The following is a 20,791-nucleotide window of genomic DNA, read 5'->3' on the forward strand; positions in this document are numbered from 1 at the left end:
AGATTTTACTGTGAGAATGACAGTGGAAAAAGTATCAAGTGAAAGGTAAGAAGTTGTATGTATCTTTTGTTTATCTAGAGAGGGCCTATGGCAGAGTAGAGTAGAATGCTTATTAGAATGTGTCAAGGATATACATGGTAGGGGGACAGCTGTTGGATGATGGGAAATCTTTCTATAGAGGAGCCACTGCATGTGTGAGAGTGAATGGAGAGTTGAGCAAGAGTTTTGGTATACTGTACATGTGGATGTGTTGTCACTGTGGCTTATTATTACTTATGTATGGATAGAGTGATGAAAGCAAAACTAGGGGAAAGGGGATGCAGAAACTGAGTGTGGTGGTGAGGTATGGTAGCTAGACAAGCCTGTTTGTGGATGATACTGTGGTGTTTGCTGAGAGTAAGGAGGAGTTGCAGAAGGTTATAAGTTTGTTTTACAATGTTTATAAGCATAGGCAATTGATGGTGATTGCAAATAAAAGTAAAGTAATGGTATTTGAGAGGAAACAGAGTAAAAATATAGATTTTCCAAAGCCCTATAGAGTAAGAAAAGAAAGTGTACTAAACTGTGCTATAGACATGAAGAGAGAAGGACAGGAAAAGGTGAGAGAATTTTATTTCGGAGTTATTACTGGTAAGTTTGCATATATGAAAGGTGAGATCAGGGAGAAAACAGAACAGGGTAGAAGATTCACTGGTTCCTAAATATAATAGATAAGGTTAGAGGTTTGAGTATGAAAATATTGAAAGGATGAAGGGACAGCATAGTCCTCCCAGCCCTGATGTATGCAGCCAAAACGTGGACATGGAATGAGTCATAGAAATTAAGAAAACAGGTTATGGAAATGAGCTATTTGAGAGGAGCACGAGGTATGACTACATGGAATGAAGAAAGAAGTAAGGGGGGTGTATGGGAGATTTAGTATGGCAATGAATGCAGAGGGAATGAAATGTGAAGTGGTAGAGTTGGTGAAACTTAATACTTTGAGGTGGTTTGGGCTTGTGGAAAGAATGCAAGATGAGAAGTTTACAAGGAAAGTGTATGACAATATCATTAGAGTTAGTGTACAAGGAAGACCACATGGGAAAATAGTGTGGAAGTGTACAGGAGGGAGAGAACTGGTGGAAGAATGCATTGAATGGTGCATGTGAGGGAGGCATGTAAGTGGCGACTTTTTTGCTGTGGCCACCCTCTTGGGTGTCAGAGATACAAATAGATAGATAGATAGATAGCCTACCTCTCCAAACAAATAACTGAAAGTGGCATGGTATTCGGAAGTGGAATAGTTGTATTGAATAATATAACAAGCAAATGGTCAGGTAATGGCTTAATGAATGATTGTGACAGTTTTTCTGCAGAATTTTTTGTGCAGCTCTCCAGGACACAATTATGTATTGCTACTTTTTTTGTATGCATTTATTGTGACCATGGCATATTTAGTAATACTTAGTCGTGCATTTGCCTATCTCACAAACTAATTAAAGAAGATTTGTTAGGAGAAATACTGTACATGATGGAAGGCATGTGAGGAGTTAACTCTTAAGATTAATTTTTAGGAAGAGTAGGTTGTTCCTCAATCTAAGAAATGTAACTTACACTTTGTTTATTTGACCTAATTGCTAGTTGTTTCATGTGTTCTACTTTATTGGTATAATTGCTCATTGTTCCTTGTGTTTTGATTTTTATTTAAATGGTATTTTCTGTCTCCCTCCTCACATTTTGAAGATAATTTTGTTTCATGTGTTCTTAGTCCTCTAAATTTTCCTCAGTCAATATACCATTGGAAAGTTCGTCATGTCCATCTGGTACTCATCAATGTCGCAATGGGCGATGCATAGCAGTTGCATTTATTTGTGATGGCGACAATGACTGTAAAGATGGTAATGCCACATTGTCACCAAGTGATGAAGCATCATGTGTCTACACTTGTGTAGGTGGTAAGTATCCGGACCTGAATCCAGTAATTAATTAAAGTTAGTGAGTAATACAGATTTAATTGTTCGAACATCACTGATCAGCTCTCTTGAAGGAGGATACTTCTTGTGTAGATGTATAGACTGACATTCATTTGGTATGGTTTGATGATTGACCCATAATACACAATAACTGGCAATACCACACCATTAAATATAAGTTTTTACAGATCAGTTTACATGCAATGATGGAAGCTGCATTCCAAACATGTGGCATTGTGATGGCCATGAAGACTGTGGTGATGGCTCTGATGAGCCAGATGATTGTGGTAAGTAAAATTTTTTGATGTATTGGTATCAGTTCTTGATAAAGAAATTTTCATTTGTCCCTTGTAAGCAGTAATGCCATACCAAGAATTTGGTTACATTATTTATGTAAAAGATAAAGCTAATGATTTGTTTTGGAAAGGAAGATTTGATATGTATATATATATATATATATATATATATATATATATATATATATATATATATATTTTTTTTTTTTATACTTTGTCGCTGTCTCCCGCGTTTGCGAGGTAGCGCAAGGAAACAGACGAAAGAAATGGCCCAACCCCCCCCCATACACATGTATATACATACGTCCACACACGCAAATATACATACCTACACAGCTTTCCATGGTTTACCCCAGACGCTTCACATGCCTTGATTTAATCCACTGACAGCACGTCAACCCCGGTATACCACATCGCTCCAATTCACTCTATTCCTTGCCCTCCTTTCACCCTCCTGCATGTTCAGGCCCCGATCACACAAAATCTTTTTCACTCCATCTTTCCACCTCCAATTTGGTCTCCCTCTTCTCCTTGCTCCCTCCACCTCCGACACATATATCCTCTTGGTCAATCTTTCCTCACTCATCCTCTCCATGTGCCCAAACCACTTCAAAACACCCTCTTCTGCTCTCTCAACCACGCTCTTTTTATTTCCACACATCTCTCTTACCCTTACGTTACTCACTCGATCAAACCACCTCACACCACACATTGTCCTCAAACATCTCATTTCCAGCACATCCATCCTCCTGCGCACAACTCTATCCATAGCCCACGCCTCGCAACCATACAACATTGTTGGAACCACTATTCCTTCAAACATACCCATTTTTGCTTTCTGAGATAATGTTCTCGACTTCCACACATTCTTCAAGGCCCCCAGAATTTTCGCCCCCTCCCCAACCCTATGATCCACTTCCGCTTCCATGGTTCCATCCGCTGCCAGATCCACTCCCAGATATCTAAAACACTTCACTTCCTCCAGTTTTTCTCCATTCAAACTCACCTCCCAATTGACTTGACCCTCAACCCTACTGTACCTAATAACCTTGCTCTTATTCACATTTACTCTTAACTTTCTTCTTCCACACACTTTACCAAACTCAGTCACCAGCTTCTGCAGTTTCTCACATGAATCAGCCACCAGCGCTGTATCATCAGCGAACAACAACTGACTCACTTCCCAAGCTCTCTCATCCCCAACAGACTTCATACTTGCCCCTCTTTCCAAAACTCTTGCATTTACCTCCCTAACAACCCCATCCATAAACAAATTAAACAACCATGGAGACATCACACACCCCTGCCGCAAACCTACATTCACTGAGAACCAATCACTTTCCTCTCTTCCTACACGTACACATGCCTTACATCATCGATAAAAACTTTTCACTGCTTCTAACAACTTTCCTCCCACACCATATATGCTTAATACCTTCCACAGAGCATCTCTATCAACTCTATCATATGCCTTCTCCAGATCCATAAATGCTACATACAAATCCATTTGCTTTTCTAAGTATTTCTCACATACATTCTTCAAAGCAAACACCTGATCCACACATCCTCTACCACTTCTGAAACCACACTGCTCTTCCCCAATCTGATGCTCTGTACATGCCTTCACCCTCTCAATCTGTTTCCTTTCAGTCTGTTTCCTTGCGCTATTTCGCAAACGCAGGAGACAGCGACAAAAAAAAAAAAAAATATATATATATATATATATATATATATATATATATATACATTCACTGAGAACCAATCACTTTCCTCTCTTCCTACACGTACACACACACACACACACACACATATATATATATATATATATATATATATATATATATATATATATATATATATATATATATATGTATATATATGGTGTGGGAGGCAAGTTGTTAGAAGCAGTGAAAAGTTTTTATCGAGGATGTAAGGCATGTGTACGTGTAGGAAGAGAGGAAAGTGATTGGTTCTCAGTGAATGTAGGTTTGCGGCAGGGGTGTGTGATGTCTCCATGGTTGTTTAATTTGTTTATGGATGGGGTTGTTAGGGAGGTGAATGCAAGAGTTTTGGAAAGAGGGGCAAGTATGAAGTCTGTTGGGGATGAGAGAGCTTGGGAAGTGAGTCAGTTGTTGTTCGCTGATGATACAGCGCTGGTGGCTGATTCATGTGAGAAACTGCAGAAGCTGGTGACTGAGTTTGGTAAAAGTGTGTGAAAGAAGAAAGTTAAGAGTAAATGTGAATAAGAGCAAGGTTATTAGGTACAGTAGGGTTGAGGGTCAATTCAATTGGGAGGTGAGTTTGAATGGAGAAAAACTGGAGGAAGTGAAGTGTTTTAGATATCTGGGAGTGGATCTGGCAGCGGATGGAACCATGGAAGCGGAAGTGGATCATAGGGTTGGGGAGGGGGCGAAAATTCTGGGCGCCTTGAAGAATGTGTGGAAGTCGAGAACATTATCTCGGAAAGCAAAAATGGGTATGTTTGAAGGAATAGTGGTTCCAACAATGTTGTATGGTTGCGAGGCGTGGACTATGGATAGAGTTGTGCGCAGGAGGATGGATGTGCTGGAAATGAGATGTTTGAGGACAATGTGTGGTGTGAGGTGGTTTGATCGAGTAAGTAACGTAAGGGTAAGAGAGATGTGTGGAAATAAAAAGAGCGTGGTTGAGAGAGCAGAAGAGGGTGTTTTGAAATGGTTTGGTCACATGGAGAGAATGAGTGAGGAAAGATTGACCAAGAGGATATATGTGTCGGAGGTGGAGGGAACGAGGAGAAGAGGGAGACCAAATTGGAGGTGGAAAGATGGAGTGAAAAAGATTTTGTGTGATCGGGGCCTGAACATGCAGGAGGGTGAAAGGAGGGCAAAGAATAGAGTGAATTGGAGCGATGTGGTATACCGGGGTTGACGTGCTGTCAGTGGATTGAATCAAGGCATGTGTATGGGGGTGGGTTGGGCCATTTCTTTCGTCTGTTTCCTTGCGCTACCTCGCAAACGCGGGAGACAGCGGCAAAAAAAAAACGAAAAAAAAATATATATATATACATATATATATATATATATATATATATATATATATATATATATATATATATATATATATATATATATGAATGCAAGAGTTTTGGAAAGAGGGGCAAGTATGCAGTCTGTTGGGGATGAGAGAGCTTGGAAAGTGAGTCAGTTGTTGTTCGCTGATGATACAGCGCTGGTGGCTGATTCATGTGAGAAACTGCTGAAGCTGGTGACTGAGTTTGGTAAAGTGTGTGAAAGAAGAAAGTTAAGAGTAAATGTGAATAAGAGCAAGGTTATTAGGTATAGTAGGGTGAGGGTCAAGTCAATTAGGAGATAAGTTTGAATGGAGAAAAACTGGAGGAAGTAAAGTGTTTTAGATATCTGGGAGTGGATCTGGCAATGGATGGAACCATAGAAGCGGAAGTGAATCATAGGGTGGGGGAGGGGGCGAAAATCTTGGGAGCCTTGAAGAATGTGTGGAAGTCGAGAACATTATCTCCAAAAGCAAAAATGGGTATGTTTGAAGGAATAGTGGTTCCAACAATGTTGTATGGTTGCGAGGCGTGGCTGTAGATAGAGTTGTGTGCAGGAGGGTGGATGTGCTGGAAATGAGATGTTTGAGGACAATGTGTGGTGTGAGGTGGTTTGATCGAGTAAGTAATGTATAGGTAAGAGATGTGTGGAAATAAAAAGAGCGTGGTTGAGAGAGCAGAAGAGGGTGTTTTGAAATGGTTTGGGCACATGGAGAGAATGAGTGAGGAAAGATTGACCAAGACGATATATGTGTCGGAGGTGGAGGGAACGAGGAGAAGTGGGAGACCAAATTGGAGGTGGAAAGATGGAGTGAAAAAGATTTTGAGTGATCGGGGCCTGAACATGCAGGAGGGTGAAAGGCGGGCAAGGAATAGAGTGCATTGGATCGATGTGGTATACCGGGGTCGACGTGCTGTCAATGGATTGAATCAGGGCATGTGAAGCGTCTGGGGTAAACTATGGAAAGTTTTGTGGGGCCAGGATGTGGAAAGGGAGCTGTGGTTTCGGGCATCATTGCATGACAGCTAGAGACTGAGTGTGAACAAATGGGGCCTTTGTTGTCTTTTCCTAGCGCTACCTCGCACACATGAGGGGGGAGGGGGATGTTATTCCATGTGTGGTGAGGTGGTGATGGGAATGAATAAAGGCAGACAGTGTGAATTGTGTGCATGTGTATATATGTATGTGTCTGTGTGTGTATATATATGTGTACATTGAGATGTATAGGTATGTATATATGTGTGTGTGGACGTGTATTTATATACATGTGTATGGGGGTGGGTTGGGCCATTTCTTTCATCTGTTTCCTTGCGCTACCTTGCACGTCCACACACACACATATACATACCTATACATTTCAACATATACATACACAGACATATACATATATATACACATGTACATAATTCATACTTGCTGCCCTTATTCATTCCCATCGCCATCCCACCACACATGAAATGACAACCCCCTCCCCCCGCACGTGCATGAGGTAGCATTAGGAAAAGACAACAAGGGCCACATTCATTCACACTCACTCTCTAGCTGTCATGTATAATGCACTGAAACCATAGCTCCCTATCCACATCCAGGCCCCACAAAACTTTCTATGGTTTACCGCAGATGCTTCACATGCCCTGGATCAATCCATTGACAGCATGTTGACCCCGGTATACCACATCATTCCAATTCACTCTATTCCTTGCACCCCTTTCACCCTCCTGCATGTTCAGGCCCCGATTGCTCAAAATCTTTTTCACTCGATCCTTCCACCTCCAATTTGGTCTCCCACTTCTCCTTGTTCCCTCCACCTCTGACACATATATCCTCTTTGTCAATCTTTCCTCTCTCATTCTCTCTATGTGACCAAACCATTTCAAAACACCCTCCTCTGCTCTCTCAACCACACTCTTTTTACCACCATGCATCTCTCGTACACTTTCATTACTGAATCGATCAAACCACCTCACACCACATATTGTCCTCAGACAACTTCAAACAACTCATTTCCAATACATCCACCCTCCTTCGCACAACCCTATCTAGAGCCCATGCTTCGCAACCATATAACATTGTTGGAACCACTGTTCCTTCAAACATACCCATTTTTGCTTTCTGAGATAATGTTCTCACCTTTCACATATTTTTCAATGCTCCCTGAACTTTTACCCCATCCCCCACCCTGTAACTCACTTCTACTTCCATGGTTCCATCTGCCGCCAAATCCACTCCCAGATATCTACAGTTTTTATCCATTCAAACTTACCTCCCAGTTGACTTGTCCCTCAACCCTACTGTACCTAATAACCTTGCTCTTATTCACGTTTACTCTCAACTTTCTTCTTCCACACTTTTTACCAAACTCAGTCACCAGCTTCTGCAGTTTCTCATACGAATCATCCACCAGCGCTGTATCATCAGCGAACAACAGCTGACTCACTTCCCTAGTCTTCTCATCCACAACATACTGCATACTTGCCCCTTTCTCCAAAACTCTTGCATTCACCTCCCTAACAACCCCATCCATAAACTAATTAAAAACCCATGGCGACATCATGCACCCCTGCCGCAAACTGACATTCACTGAGAACCAATCACTTTCCTTTCTTCGTACTCATACACATGCCTTACATCCTCGATAAAAACTTTTCACTGCTTCTAGCATATATATATATATATATATATATATATATATATATATATATATATATATATATATATATATATTATCCCTGGGGATAGCGGAAAAAGAATACTTCCCACATATTCCCTGCATGTCGTAGAAGGCGACTAAAAGGGAAGGGAGCGGGCGGGCTGGAAATCCTCCCCTCTCATTTTTTTTAATTTTCCAAAAGAAGGAACAGAGAAGGGGGCCAGGTGAGGATATTCCCTCAAAGGCCCAGTCCTCTGTTCTTAACGCTACCTCGCTAATGCGGGAAATGGCGAATGGTATGAAAGAAAGAATATATATATATATATATATATATATATAGATATATACAAAACTTTTAAGATTTTTATTATGCTACAGTGAAAACTGTCAGACATGGACATTCTGAATGCTAGACTCTTCAAAACCCAGACATTCTAAGGACTTGCTGATGCCTGGGTTGCAGGAAAAAAAAAGTTCCTTTCTGGATTATGAATGTTTTGTCCAGTTGGGTGCCTCTGCTACACAGCTTCTCTATCAGAAAACAATGCTGATGATTAAACTCTTAAGCAGGCATATGGATGATGCATCAATCCCTCCAGCATCTCTCAGTTCAGCCCTACTTCATTTCATTATGTGTAGCCCTCCCAAATCTTACCTGTTAAAATCATTAGTAAGCCAATGAACTTTACCTGAATGTTATGATATTAACCCTTCTATTATGGATGGAAGGTATATGTAGTTAAAACCCTCCTGCTGTGCACTATGGTTGGAATGGATACATCCCAAAACATTTTCAAATTGCACACATTAGCTTGAATGTGGTTTGTCATTGAAAATTAATGTATGGCAGACTGCCTATTGCTTCTGTGGGCTGAGTCCTTATTTTACACCTTAAAAATTACTTAGTTACCATTGCATTGGGGAAGCAGAAGGTTGATGTGTGACAAGCGTGTCTTGCCCAGTAGGCAGTAGAAAGAGGTAACAATGCCAATTCAGACATACTTATCAGTCTTATTGAGTCAATAGAAGTTTATGAAGCTATTTTCTACATAGAGGAGAGTGACAGTGACCATTACGTTGCTGCAGAAGAGCAAAGAGAAACAGATGATGAACCAAGCAGTGACAAAGCTAAGCCAAGTACATATTCAAAGTAGTATTACAAAAATGAATTTGTAGCATGAGTTTTATATTCCTTATATGTATATGTATGTATTCATACATGTATATGTGTTTGTGTGAGAGAGAGAGAGAGAGAGAGAGAGAGAGAGAGAGAGAGAGAGAGAGAGAGAGAGAGAGGGGGGGGGGAGAGGGAGAGAGAGAGAGAGGGGGAGAGAGAGAGAGAGAGAGGGGAGAGAGAGAGAGAGGGGGAGAGAGAGAGAGGGGGAGAGAGAGAGAGGGGAGAAGAGAGAGGGGGGGGGAGAGAGAGAGGGGAGAGAGAGAGGAGAGAGAGAGAGGAGAGAGAGAGAGAGGAGAGAGAGAGAGAGAGAGAGAGAGAGAGAGAGAGAGAGAGAGAGAGAGAGAGGATGGCATGGTCATGTGTTTGAGGCAGAGAGAGAGAGAGAGAGAGAGAGAGAGAGAGAGAGAGAGAGAGAGAGAGAGAGAGAGAGAATGTGACTTGGAGGTACTTATACATCTGGCAGCAGTAATTCATGATGATACAGCCTTCATAAGTTAGCAATGAGGGGTGTAAGTGTAATGAATAGCAAGTCTGTATATTTTTCACAACAAACTCAATGATAGAGGCAGGGATGGATCATATCACACTCCATGATAGAGGCAGGATGGATCACACCATGCTCCACCATAGAGGAAGGGACGGATCACACCATGCTCCACATGGGTTTCGAAAAATTTAATCTTTTCTAGTAAAAGAAATAAGAATGATCATGTAAGAAAATTATAGTTCATTTATAGTGTGAAAGGGGAGTTCAGATATTTGTTGCATCTGGTATCTGTAACTCAAGATAATGCCTTCCAGCTGATTGTAATGATACATATTTTAGGGGTTCAGAGAAGCCCTCCCTACCTTCCTCAACCATACTCTTCTTATTACCATAGTTGTCTCTTTGCCTTTTATTGCTCACTCTATCAACCCTCCTTTCATGACATATTGTCCTCATACATTTGATTTACAACACAGCCACCCTTCACTGCTCATTCTCATCTATTTCCCATGCTTTACTTCCATACAAATTGCTGGGACCACTCTATCTTCAAACATACCTATTTTGCTCTTCCAGACAAAAACTTCTCTTTCACACATTTTTCAATGCTCCTAGGACTTTCATCTTCTCATCCACCCTATGACTGACTTCCATTTCCCTGGCTCTTTTCACTGCCATGCCCACTCCCAAGTGTCTGAAACAATTTGTTTCTTCCAATTTTTTTTCTGTTCAAACTCATACCCCAAGGAACTTGTCCCTCTGCACTACTGAAACTAACAACCTAGCCTTTATTCACATTTACTCACAATTTCTTCCTTGCTCACTCTTTCCGAAACTCAGACACCAACTTCTGCAGTTTCTGACTTGAGCCTGCCACCAGCAGACAACATCTGATACTTCCCTTCCCCCTCTAACTGCATACTTGCCCCTATCACCAATAACTTGCATTTACCTCCCTTACCACCCCATCCATAAACATATATAGAACTGACTTTAACATCAAACACCTCTGCCACAGGCCCACCTTCACCTTAAACTACTCACACTCCTCTCTACCTATTTCACACATGCTTTACACTCTTGATAAAAACTCACATCCTCTAATAACTTTGTCCTTCTGTGGGTGTGGTGACCAGACTTGCATAGCATGCCCTGGCATGTGTAGAGAATAATTTATTGAATTGTCCATATACTTGAATGTAATTCTTATATCTGCCAGCAGACAGTTTGCCTCTTTTGCAGTTTTCTTGATGTGTATCTGTAAAGATGAGTAAGGCACAGTGTTGACCCTAGATCTCTTTCATGCTCATATTCCCATAATTCACTTCCCATTAAGAACCTTGGCCCCCCCTCACCCATCATATGACTCAATGACCCATGGTTCCATCTGCTGCCGTGTCTACTCCCAGTTATCTAAAACACTTCATGTCTTCCAGATTTTCTCCATTCAAATTCTCACCCCAGCCAACCTGTTCCTCTATCCTGCTAGACTTAATGATCTTGCTTTTATTCACATCTCTCAAGTTCTTTCATTTCACACTCTCCCAAACTTATTCACCAAGTTTTGCAATGTCTCACTTGATTCTATCACCAGTGCTGTGTTGTCAGCAAAAGACAACTGACTCTTTTCTTGGGCCCCCCTTACTCCCTACAGACTGCTCACTCACTCCTATTTCCAAGACCCTTTTGCTTACCTCCCTCACCACCTAATCCATGAACAAATTAAACAGCCATGTTGACATCACATACTACTGCCTCAGACATACCTTCAGTGGAACCACTCACTCTCCTCTCTTCCTACTCATACACTCTTGATAAAAAAAATTCACTGCTAACAGTAGTTTTCATCCCACATCATATATTCTTAAGACCTTGCACAAGGCATCTCTACCAACCATATCATACCCTTTCTCTAGATCCATAAATGCCACTTACAAATCATTCTTTTTCTCTTTTCTCATGCACATTCTTCAGATTAAATGCCATATCCATACATCCTCTACGGTTTCTGAAACCACATTGTTCCATCCCATTTTGATGCTCTGTACATGTCTTTTTCTTCTGTCACCACTATCCAATAGAACTTACCAAGTACACTCAACAAACTTGTATCTCTATAGTTTGAGTACTCATCCTTGCCTTTATACAGTGGCACTATATATGCATTCCGCAAATCATCAGGCACCTCACCATGATCCATGCATTCATTGAAAATCCTAAGAAACTAGTAATTTCACAATCACCCACTTCCTTAAGAAATTCAACAGCAATACCATCCACTCTAGCTGCCTTGCCACATTGCATCTTTTGGCTTTCACCACCTCGTCTCCCTTCACCAAATCACTTCCCATGACTCTCTCACTTCACATACGTCCTTGACCTGAACACCCTACAGCTGCCACACTGTCATCAAAAACATTCAACAGTCCCTCAAAATACTCAATCCATCTCCTCCTCACTTCATCCCTGCCTGCTACCACTTCCTTGTTTGCCCCATTCGCTGGCATTCCAATTTGGTCTATTGTTTTTCTGACACTCAACCTCCTTCCAAAACATCTTTTTTACCTTAAAGTTCTGACCTCTTGTTGCTTTGCCTTGTACATCTCCCAATTATCTGCATTCCTTCCCTCTAAGTACTGCCCATTCACCACTCTTTTTTTCTTTCACTAGTAACTTCATCTTTTATCCACTCACTACCCTTTCTCATCTGCTGACATCCCACCTTCCATATGCCACACTGCTTCCCTAATAGCTCTCATTCCTCACCCAGTCCCCTTGCTTTGTTTACTCTCACCTTCTGCCAGTCTACACTCAGTCTCTCATGGTGTTTCTTCACATACATATCTTTTATAAGCTCATTAACTTTCACCTCTCTCTTCTCACTCATGCCATTTCCTCTGTTCTGGAAACCCTACCATTCTTCACCCTTGCCTTTACTTAGCAGTGGTCAGACATCTTACCAGCTGCCCCTCTCAACAGATTCACATCTGATAGTCTCCCTTTTATATGCCTATAAATTAGTATGCAATCCATTAATGCCCTTTTATCATATTTTATCTCAACCACATACTTATGTATGTCCTTGTTTTTAAACCAGGTATTACCATTCACTAGTCCTTTTTCAATACACATCTCCACATGCTGTTCACCATTCCTGTTCACTTCACTGAATCCCCATGTCTACCAATTATACCCTCAGTTGTTACATTACTCATTCTCACTTGTAAATCACCCATCACAAAATGCCTGATCATTAGAATCAAAACTGCTGACACACTTATTTATCTGCTCACAAAATGTGCATCCCCTCCTCCTCCTTCTCATGGCCAGGTGCGTAAGTACCATGCAACCCACTTTCATTTTCACTTACATCAGTCTGGAGCTCACATCCCTTCACTCTTTCACACACTCCCACAACTCCTACTTGATTAGTAGTACTATCTCTGTTGTAGCTCTTGCCCTCACACCAATCCCTGACATATGCAGACTATTTTTCACCTTTACCTTTGAGCTTTGTTTCATTCAAAGCCAGAACATCCAGGTTCTTTTCCTCAAACAAGTTGCTTACCTCTACTTCCTTGTCATCTTGGTTACATCCACAAACATGTAGATACCCAGGCCTGAGCCTTTGAGGAGGATGAGCACTTCTTGCAAGACTTTTTCTACTGTTTCATCTTTTAGAAACTGAAATATAAGAGGAGTGGGGGGTGGGGGTTCTGGTCCCACCCCTCTTAGTTACCTTCTTCAACATGCAAGGAAAACAGGGGTAGAATTCTTCCTTCCTTACCTGATTGGATAAGGATGTGCAGAGGAAGGCAGATGTGTTGGAAATGATGTATTAAAGGACAGTATGCAGTGTGAGGTGGTTTTTAGAGTAAAAGATAAAAGTTTAAGACAGAGTTGTGATAAGAAGTGTGGTTGAGAGAACTAAAGAGGGTGTGCTGAAATGGTTTGGACACATGGACAGAATGAGTGAGGAGAGGTTGATAAAGACGATGTGTCAGAAGTGAAGAGGATAAGGAAAAGGGGGAGACCAAATTGGAGGTGGAATAATGGAGTGGAGAAGATTTTGTGTGATAGTGGCCGTAAGATGTAGGAGGGTGAGACATGAATGGGATGGATCAGATTGGAACAGTGCACTTTACAGGGGGTGATGTGCTGTCAGTGAACTGAACTAGTTCATGTGAAGCAGCCAGGGGAAACCATGGAAAGGTCTTTGGGGCCTGGTTGTGGTTTTGGTGCATTACATATGATAGCTAGTGAATGTGGCCATTCCTGGCACTGCCACACCAATTCGCGAAACAGTAGACAAGTATATATGAAACAAAAAAGTCAGTAAGACTAGTCTCTAGTTCAGTGCAGTTCCCTGATCATCATCTCTTCTTTTAGTATTAGTCGTCATCTCTGTGATCATTATTTCCCTGTCAGGATTTCTTATTCTATCTTGTAAATGTTCCATTTTATCTGTGCTTACCTTAGTGTTTTCTTTTACCACCACCTTTTCATCCATAGTCTCCTCTTACACTGAATCTTTCTCTAAATGTTATATTTTCTTTTTATTTATATTTATTATTTTACATAATCACTTTTTCCCGTGTCAATGCAGTAGCACCAAGAAACAGACTGAGAATGGCCCATCTACTCATATACACGTATATATACATAAACGCCCACATATGCACATATACATACATATACATACCAACATATACACTTATTATTATTATTATTATTATTATTATTATTATTTTGCTTTGTCGCTGTCTACCGCGTTTGTGAGGTAGCGCAAGTGAGGTAGCGCAAGGAAACAGATGAAAGAAATGGCCCAACCCACCCCCATACACATGTATATACATACACATCCACACACGCAAATATATATACCTATACATCTCAATGTACACATATATATACACACACAGACACATACATATATACCCATGCACACAATTCACACTGTCTGCCTTTATTCATTCCCATCGCCACCTCGCCACACATGGAATACCATCCCCCTCCCCCCTCATGTGTGCGAGGTAGCGCTAGGAAAAGACAATAAAGGCCCTATTCATTCACACTCAGTCTCTAGCTGTCATGCAATGATGCCCGAAACCACAGCTCCCTTTCCACATCCAGGCCCCACACAACTTTCCATGGTTTACCCCAGACGCTTCACATGCCCTGATTCAATCCACTGACAGCACGTCAACCCCGGTATACCACATCGATCCAATTCACTCTATATCCTTGCCCGCCTTTCACCCTCCTGCATGTTCAGGCCCCGATCACACAAAATCTTTTTCACTCCATCTTTCCACCTCCAATTTGGTCTCCCACTTCTCCTCGTTCCCTCCACCTCCGACACATATATCCTCTTGGTCAATCTTTCCTCACTCATTCTCTCCATGTGCCCAAACCATTTCAAAACACCCTCTTCTGCTCTCTCAACCACGCTCTTTTTATTTCCACACATCTCTCTCACCCTTACATTACTTACTCGATCAAACCACCTCACACCACACATTGTCCTCAGACATCTCATTTCCAGCACATCCACCCTCCTGCGCACAACTCTATCCGTAGCCCACGCCTCACAACCATATAACATTGTTGGAACCACTATTCCTTCAAACATACCCATTTTTGCTTTCCGAGATAATGTTCTCGACTTCCACACATTTTTCAAGGCTCCCAGGATTTTCGCCCCCTCCCCGACCCTATGATTCACTTCCGCTTCCATGGTTCCATCCGCTGCCAGATCCACTCCCAGATATCTAAAACACTTTACTTCCTCCAGTTTTTCTCCATTCAAACTTACCTCCCAATTGACTTGACCCTCAACCCTACTGTACCTAATAACCTTGCTCTTATTCACATTAACTCTTAACTTTCTTTTTTCACACACTTGACATCACACACCCCTGCCGCAAACCTACATTCACTGAAAACCAATCACTTTCCTCTCTTCCTACATGTACACATGCCTTACATCCTCGAGAAAAACTTTTCACTGCTTCTAACAACTTGCCTCCCACGCCATATATTCTTAATACCTTCCACAGAGCATCTCTATCAACTCTATCATATGCCTTCTCCAGATCCATAAATGCTACATACAAATCCATTTGCTTTTCTAAGTATTTCTCACATACATTCTTCAAAGCAAACACCTGATCCACACATCCTCTACCACTTCTGAAACCACACTGCTCTTCCCCAATCTGATGCTCTGTACATGCCTTCACCCTTCCAATCAATACCCTCCCATATGATTTACCAGGAATACTCAACAAACTTATACCTCTGTAATTTGAGCACTCACTCTTATCCCCTTTACCTTTGTACAATGGCACTATGCACGCATTCCGCCAATCCTCAGGCACCTCACGATGAGTCATACATACATTAAATAACCTTACCAACCAGTCAACAATACAGTCACCCCCTTTTTTAATAGATTCCACAGCAATACCATCCAAACCTGCTGCCTTGCCAGCTTTCATCTTCCGCAAAGCTTTTACTACCTCTTCTCTGTTTACCAAATCATTTTCCCTAACCCTCTCACTTTGCACACCACCTCGACCAAAACACCCTATATCTGCCACTCTATCATCAAACACATTCAACAAACCTTCAAAATACTCACTCCATCTCCTTCTCACATCACCACTACTTGTTATCACCTCCACATTAGCGCCCTTCACTGAAGTTCCCATTTGCTCCCTTGTCGTACGCACTTTATTTACCTCCTTCCAGAACATCTTTTTATTCTCCCTAAAATATAATGATACTCTCTCACCCCAACTCTCATTTGCCCTCTTTTTCACCTCTTGCACCTTTCTCTTGACCTCCTGTCTCTTTCTTTTATACATCTCCCACTCAATTGCATTTTTTCCCTGCAAAAATCGTCCAAATGCCTCTCTCTTCTCTTTCACTAATAATCTTACTTCTTCATCCCACCACTCACTACCCTTTCTAATCAAACCACCTCCCACGCTTCTCATGCCACAAGCATCTTTTGCGCGCTCCATCACTGATTCCCTAAATACATCCCATTCCTCCCCCACTCCCCTTACTTCCATTGTTCTCACCTTTTTCCATTCTGTACTCAGTCTCTCCTGGTACTTCCTCACACAAGTCTCCTTCCCTAGCTCACTTACTCTCACCACATATACATACATATACATACATATATATATACATATATATATATACATACATATACGTATACATACGCAGACACTACAAACATACACATGTGCTTATTCATGCTTACCTTCATCCATTCCTGTTGCTACCTCACCCCACAGGAAAATAGCATCCCTATCCCCTGCTTCAGCGAGGTAGTGCCAGGAATACAGACAAAAAGGCCACATTCATTCACGCTCAGTCTCTAGCTGTCATGTGTAATGCACTGAAACCACAGCTTTTCTTTTATTGCCATGAATTATACTGTCATTTGATTTATGTACTGTAGAAGTCTACTATATTTGATTTTATATGGTACTGGTTATGAGAATTTCCTTCTGTTTTGTGATATCTCCCTAGATCATTTTCATGTTCACTTTATTGTGTCTGGGTAGAAGTTGAAGTTAGTTTTGATATTTTTGGCTTCGTCTTTGTCTCTTTGAACTTTATAGTTGGTATATGCTTATATCATGTTATGATCAGAGATACTTATTTTATTGGTCCTTGATTAGTGCTTTGTCATTTGTTTTAATCGAATCAGTTGTGTTATCAATTCTTGTTGGTTGGTTTGCAATTTATAGAGTTGGATTGAATTTCTTAAGTTCATTAGATTATTTATCTGTTTTCATTCATCTACCATGGTCTTGCTCTATTTTGATTTATGATAACATCCATACTCAGATTCACCCTTTTCCCACTGTATGAAATCAAGATTAACCCTCTTGTAGGCTGATGATGTAGAATGCATTGCTAAGGCTCCCATGGCTCTAGTGACCCATCCCACTTGCCACCCCTCTCAGAAAGCATTCAGTTGATGGCCACATGAGTAGTAAAAGATATTTCTGATAGTATCTCGTCACTTTGTAATCCATGGGAGCAAAATAACATTGCATCTCAGCGGTAAGTCACATGGGATGAAATTGTCTTGCAGTGAGTGGGGAACAGGTCATTTGGTTGGTAACAATGGAGACCCGAGCACCACCTACTAATCTCAACACATACGTATGTTTTATGCATGGGCATAAAAGTACCATATGATTTACTGCGGTAATGTATGATGTATTAGACTAAAAAAAATCTGATGACATATGCCTGGTGATGCATTCTATGGCATAAAACGTGAAGTGTGTGATTGCTGGGGACACATAATTAATCATAAGACATTGTGTAGATAAGGTTTGGAGATCACTGCAGAACTCAAGAGGGTTAAGTCACCAGACCAAATTATTGTTGTCTCTGAGTTTTGGTATTCCTCTGTATCTCATCAAATTTTGTTTGTACTTTGTTGAATTTTGCCATTTTAGTTTTGGATGGTTTGAAAATTACAATGTATTGTGTTTTTAAGACTTATATGCTTACAGGAAATGATTCACATTTCTTGTGGTGTAGTTTCATTTTCTGATTAGCATCAAACTTGTTTATGTACATTCTTACACCACTTTGCTTGGTATTTTCTGTGTTGGCTCTAAAGGTTTCATATTCCTATAAATCAACTTAATTTTTATTTTGATTCATTTTTTGTTTATCATTATAGCTTGTGTTCTCATAAATATATTTTGTTTTAATTCTGGAATTGTGAGTTATTAGACTTTTTATATTCATAAAAATTATTTTTCATGGATTCTTATATATATTGCCAATGTTTTGCTTATCATTGTTGTTGTGTATTAGAGGGTATTGTTTTCCATTTTCTGCTTTGGTAAGTTTCTGGCTAATTCCATTAACATTCTGCTAAATAATGGTTTATATTTGTTTTCATTGAATGATTTTCCTCTGCTGCTGCCGTATTCTTTCATTTGATCTTCTTTCCATGTTTCTAGCTGCTCTGTTTCTGTTATTCCAGTCATCTTTCAGATTCCCCACCCAGTTGTTCTCATTGCCCCTTTCTCTCCAAGATATATCATTTTCCTTCATTCCTTTCTTTTATAACCACCATACCCAATCTTACTCTCTGTATCTGCCTTGGTTAATTGAATTTATTCTCTTTATATGTCATTAATAATGCTTTTCTTTGAGTTTTTATTCCTTCATATGTACAGTTCTCTCCAAACCTTATCCTAGGAGGATGTAGGAAGCTACAATTGCTATTCCATTTACTTTCTTAAGATTTATGGAAATACCTGCAGGAACTCTCAGTTGTTTTTCATACAACTAATGTTTGGAAATTCTGTTTTCATTGTATGTGTAGTCTCCTGACTATCCTTTATTTCACCCTTGTCATTTATAAGATCAGTATCAGTTTCTTCTTCATTCTCTTCTTCTTCTTCCTTTATTGATTCCACCTCAGTTATAGTGTTCATCTCTTATGTGTTATGCTTGCATGATTCACAGATGATTAGTACTGAAGTTGCAACATGTTTTTCAGTACTGAAACAGTTATGGATTGTTGTGTTGAAGTTTTTTACTTTTGATTGTAGTTTGTATTAATCTCTTTAGTGTTTACCATTTTTCTGTGTTCTGATTATTGGTCAATGAAGACTCCTTTTTTTTAACCAGCATCGCATATAACATTTTCAAGTTTTTTGCGATTGTTTTTCTGTTTGCTTTATATATTACAGAAGAACTTTACTGCTTTTCCCAGTCTTTTGTAGCTTTATTTCCATCATTCTATGTATTATATGCTCAGTAGACTCATTTATATTTGAATTGTAATATTTTATTAATCTGCTAATCTGTCTGTCTTTTGTAGAATTTGGCAGTAGTTCAGTGATATCACTATTTATGTCTTTTTAATGTTTGTTAGACATATTTCCATAACTCTTCATGGCAGGGTTAAAATTTGTGATTAGTTTTCTTTGGTTCGTCCTCGAAACCTACTCAACTTATTTACTCAACTTATGAAGGGATGGAAATGGCAGCAGATCCAGTGCAGCAATTACATTTTAGATCTTGCACCCACTTTTATTCAAGTTATTGATCATACTCTGTCTTTTTACATTATTTTAACTTTAAGATCAATGGAAAATACTTTTCTGTATGTATGTAATCAGTCAGACATTTTTCTAATTAACTGTACAAATGCTTCATTGCATATAAGCTATTATTGGGATGAGAGGGTTAATTAACCCACATTTTCCCTGATCTTCATAGCCCCTACCACTATTGCTTTAATTACTATCATAGAATGATACCGAATTATCTTGCACTCCCAGTCTTAATTTATTCTCCACAATAAATCACACCATTCTGAAAAATTCTTCCAAATTTCACATTTAATCTTGCAGTAGGACTAAACTGGATTGTTAACTTAATAATTCTGTGAAAATGAATGATAAAAGATTTATTGCTAAAAGGTAACTGTGCCAAGTGTCAATAGTATCAGCAAAACCCCTTCAAAAAATTTTCAGGTTATCTTCGTTCTTGGTACAGGTTGACTGCGGTTAAAATCAGGTCGTGTTCTTGGAAAGTACATCTGAATGATATGACTTAAAGTGAATCCATTTTTACCAAAGGAACCCATATATAAGGGTTAGTTATGTTTCTTGTTATCTAACTCGGGAATATTTTCTGTAATAAAGGTCAAAGTATTATGATAAGTTCCTTTAATATAAAGTATAGTATGAATAATATGAATACTCACCAGATATGGTGGTGAAGCTTGCCTTTAGAAGTGGGTTGAGGTGGAGGGATGAGTGGTGGAATTAATCAAATGAAGAAGCAGGATCAACTGTGGATTAAACTGTACATTTAACAAAGAATTTTCCATCTCCTCCATGACACTGCTTGTAGGGTGACTTGTTCTGGTTATGTTTAATGGTTTCACTTTGTGCATCCTTATTCTAATCTTGCATGCATTACCAAGTATTATTCTTACAATTGTGGAAGGTATGCCAAGGGCTCTCCCAGTATCCATTGCTCATTCTTAGCATCAAAATGGTTCAAAATATTCAGTTTCATCTCAAGTGTACAGTAATACTCTTCTTGATATTTTACTACAAGGCTCACTTTTGCCTTTTGTTGCTAATTTTTGACTCAGCCTTGGGGGATTACAGCTGTA

General features: G+C 40.0%; 1 protein-coding gene across 1 annotated transcript in view; it reads left to right on the plus strand.

The window, feature by feature from the left end:
* The window catches only part of LRP1 (LDL receptor protein 1), a 1,167,923-nt gene that overhangs the window by 635,175 nt on the left and 511,957 nt on the right, over window positions 1-20,791 (plus strand). The window contains exons 41-42 of the mRNA XM_071663699.1: window positions 1,767-1,934; window positions 2,141-2,239. Coding sequence (XP_071519800.1) covers window positions 1,767-1,934; window positions 2,141-2,239 — 267 coding nt within the window. The remainder of the gene's footprint in view (window positions 1-1,766; window positions 1,935-2,140; window positions 2,240-20,791) is intronic.

Source organism: Panulirus ornatus, chromosome 1 (assembly GCF_036320965.1).
Source record: "Panulirus ornatus isolate Po-2019 chromosome 1, ASM3632096v1, whole genome shotgun sequence".
Lineage (NCBI taxonomy): Eukaryota > Metazoa > Arthropoda > Malacostraca > Decapoda > Palinuridae > Panulirus > Panulirus ornatus.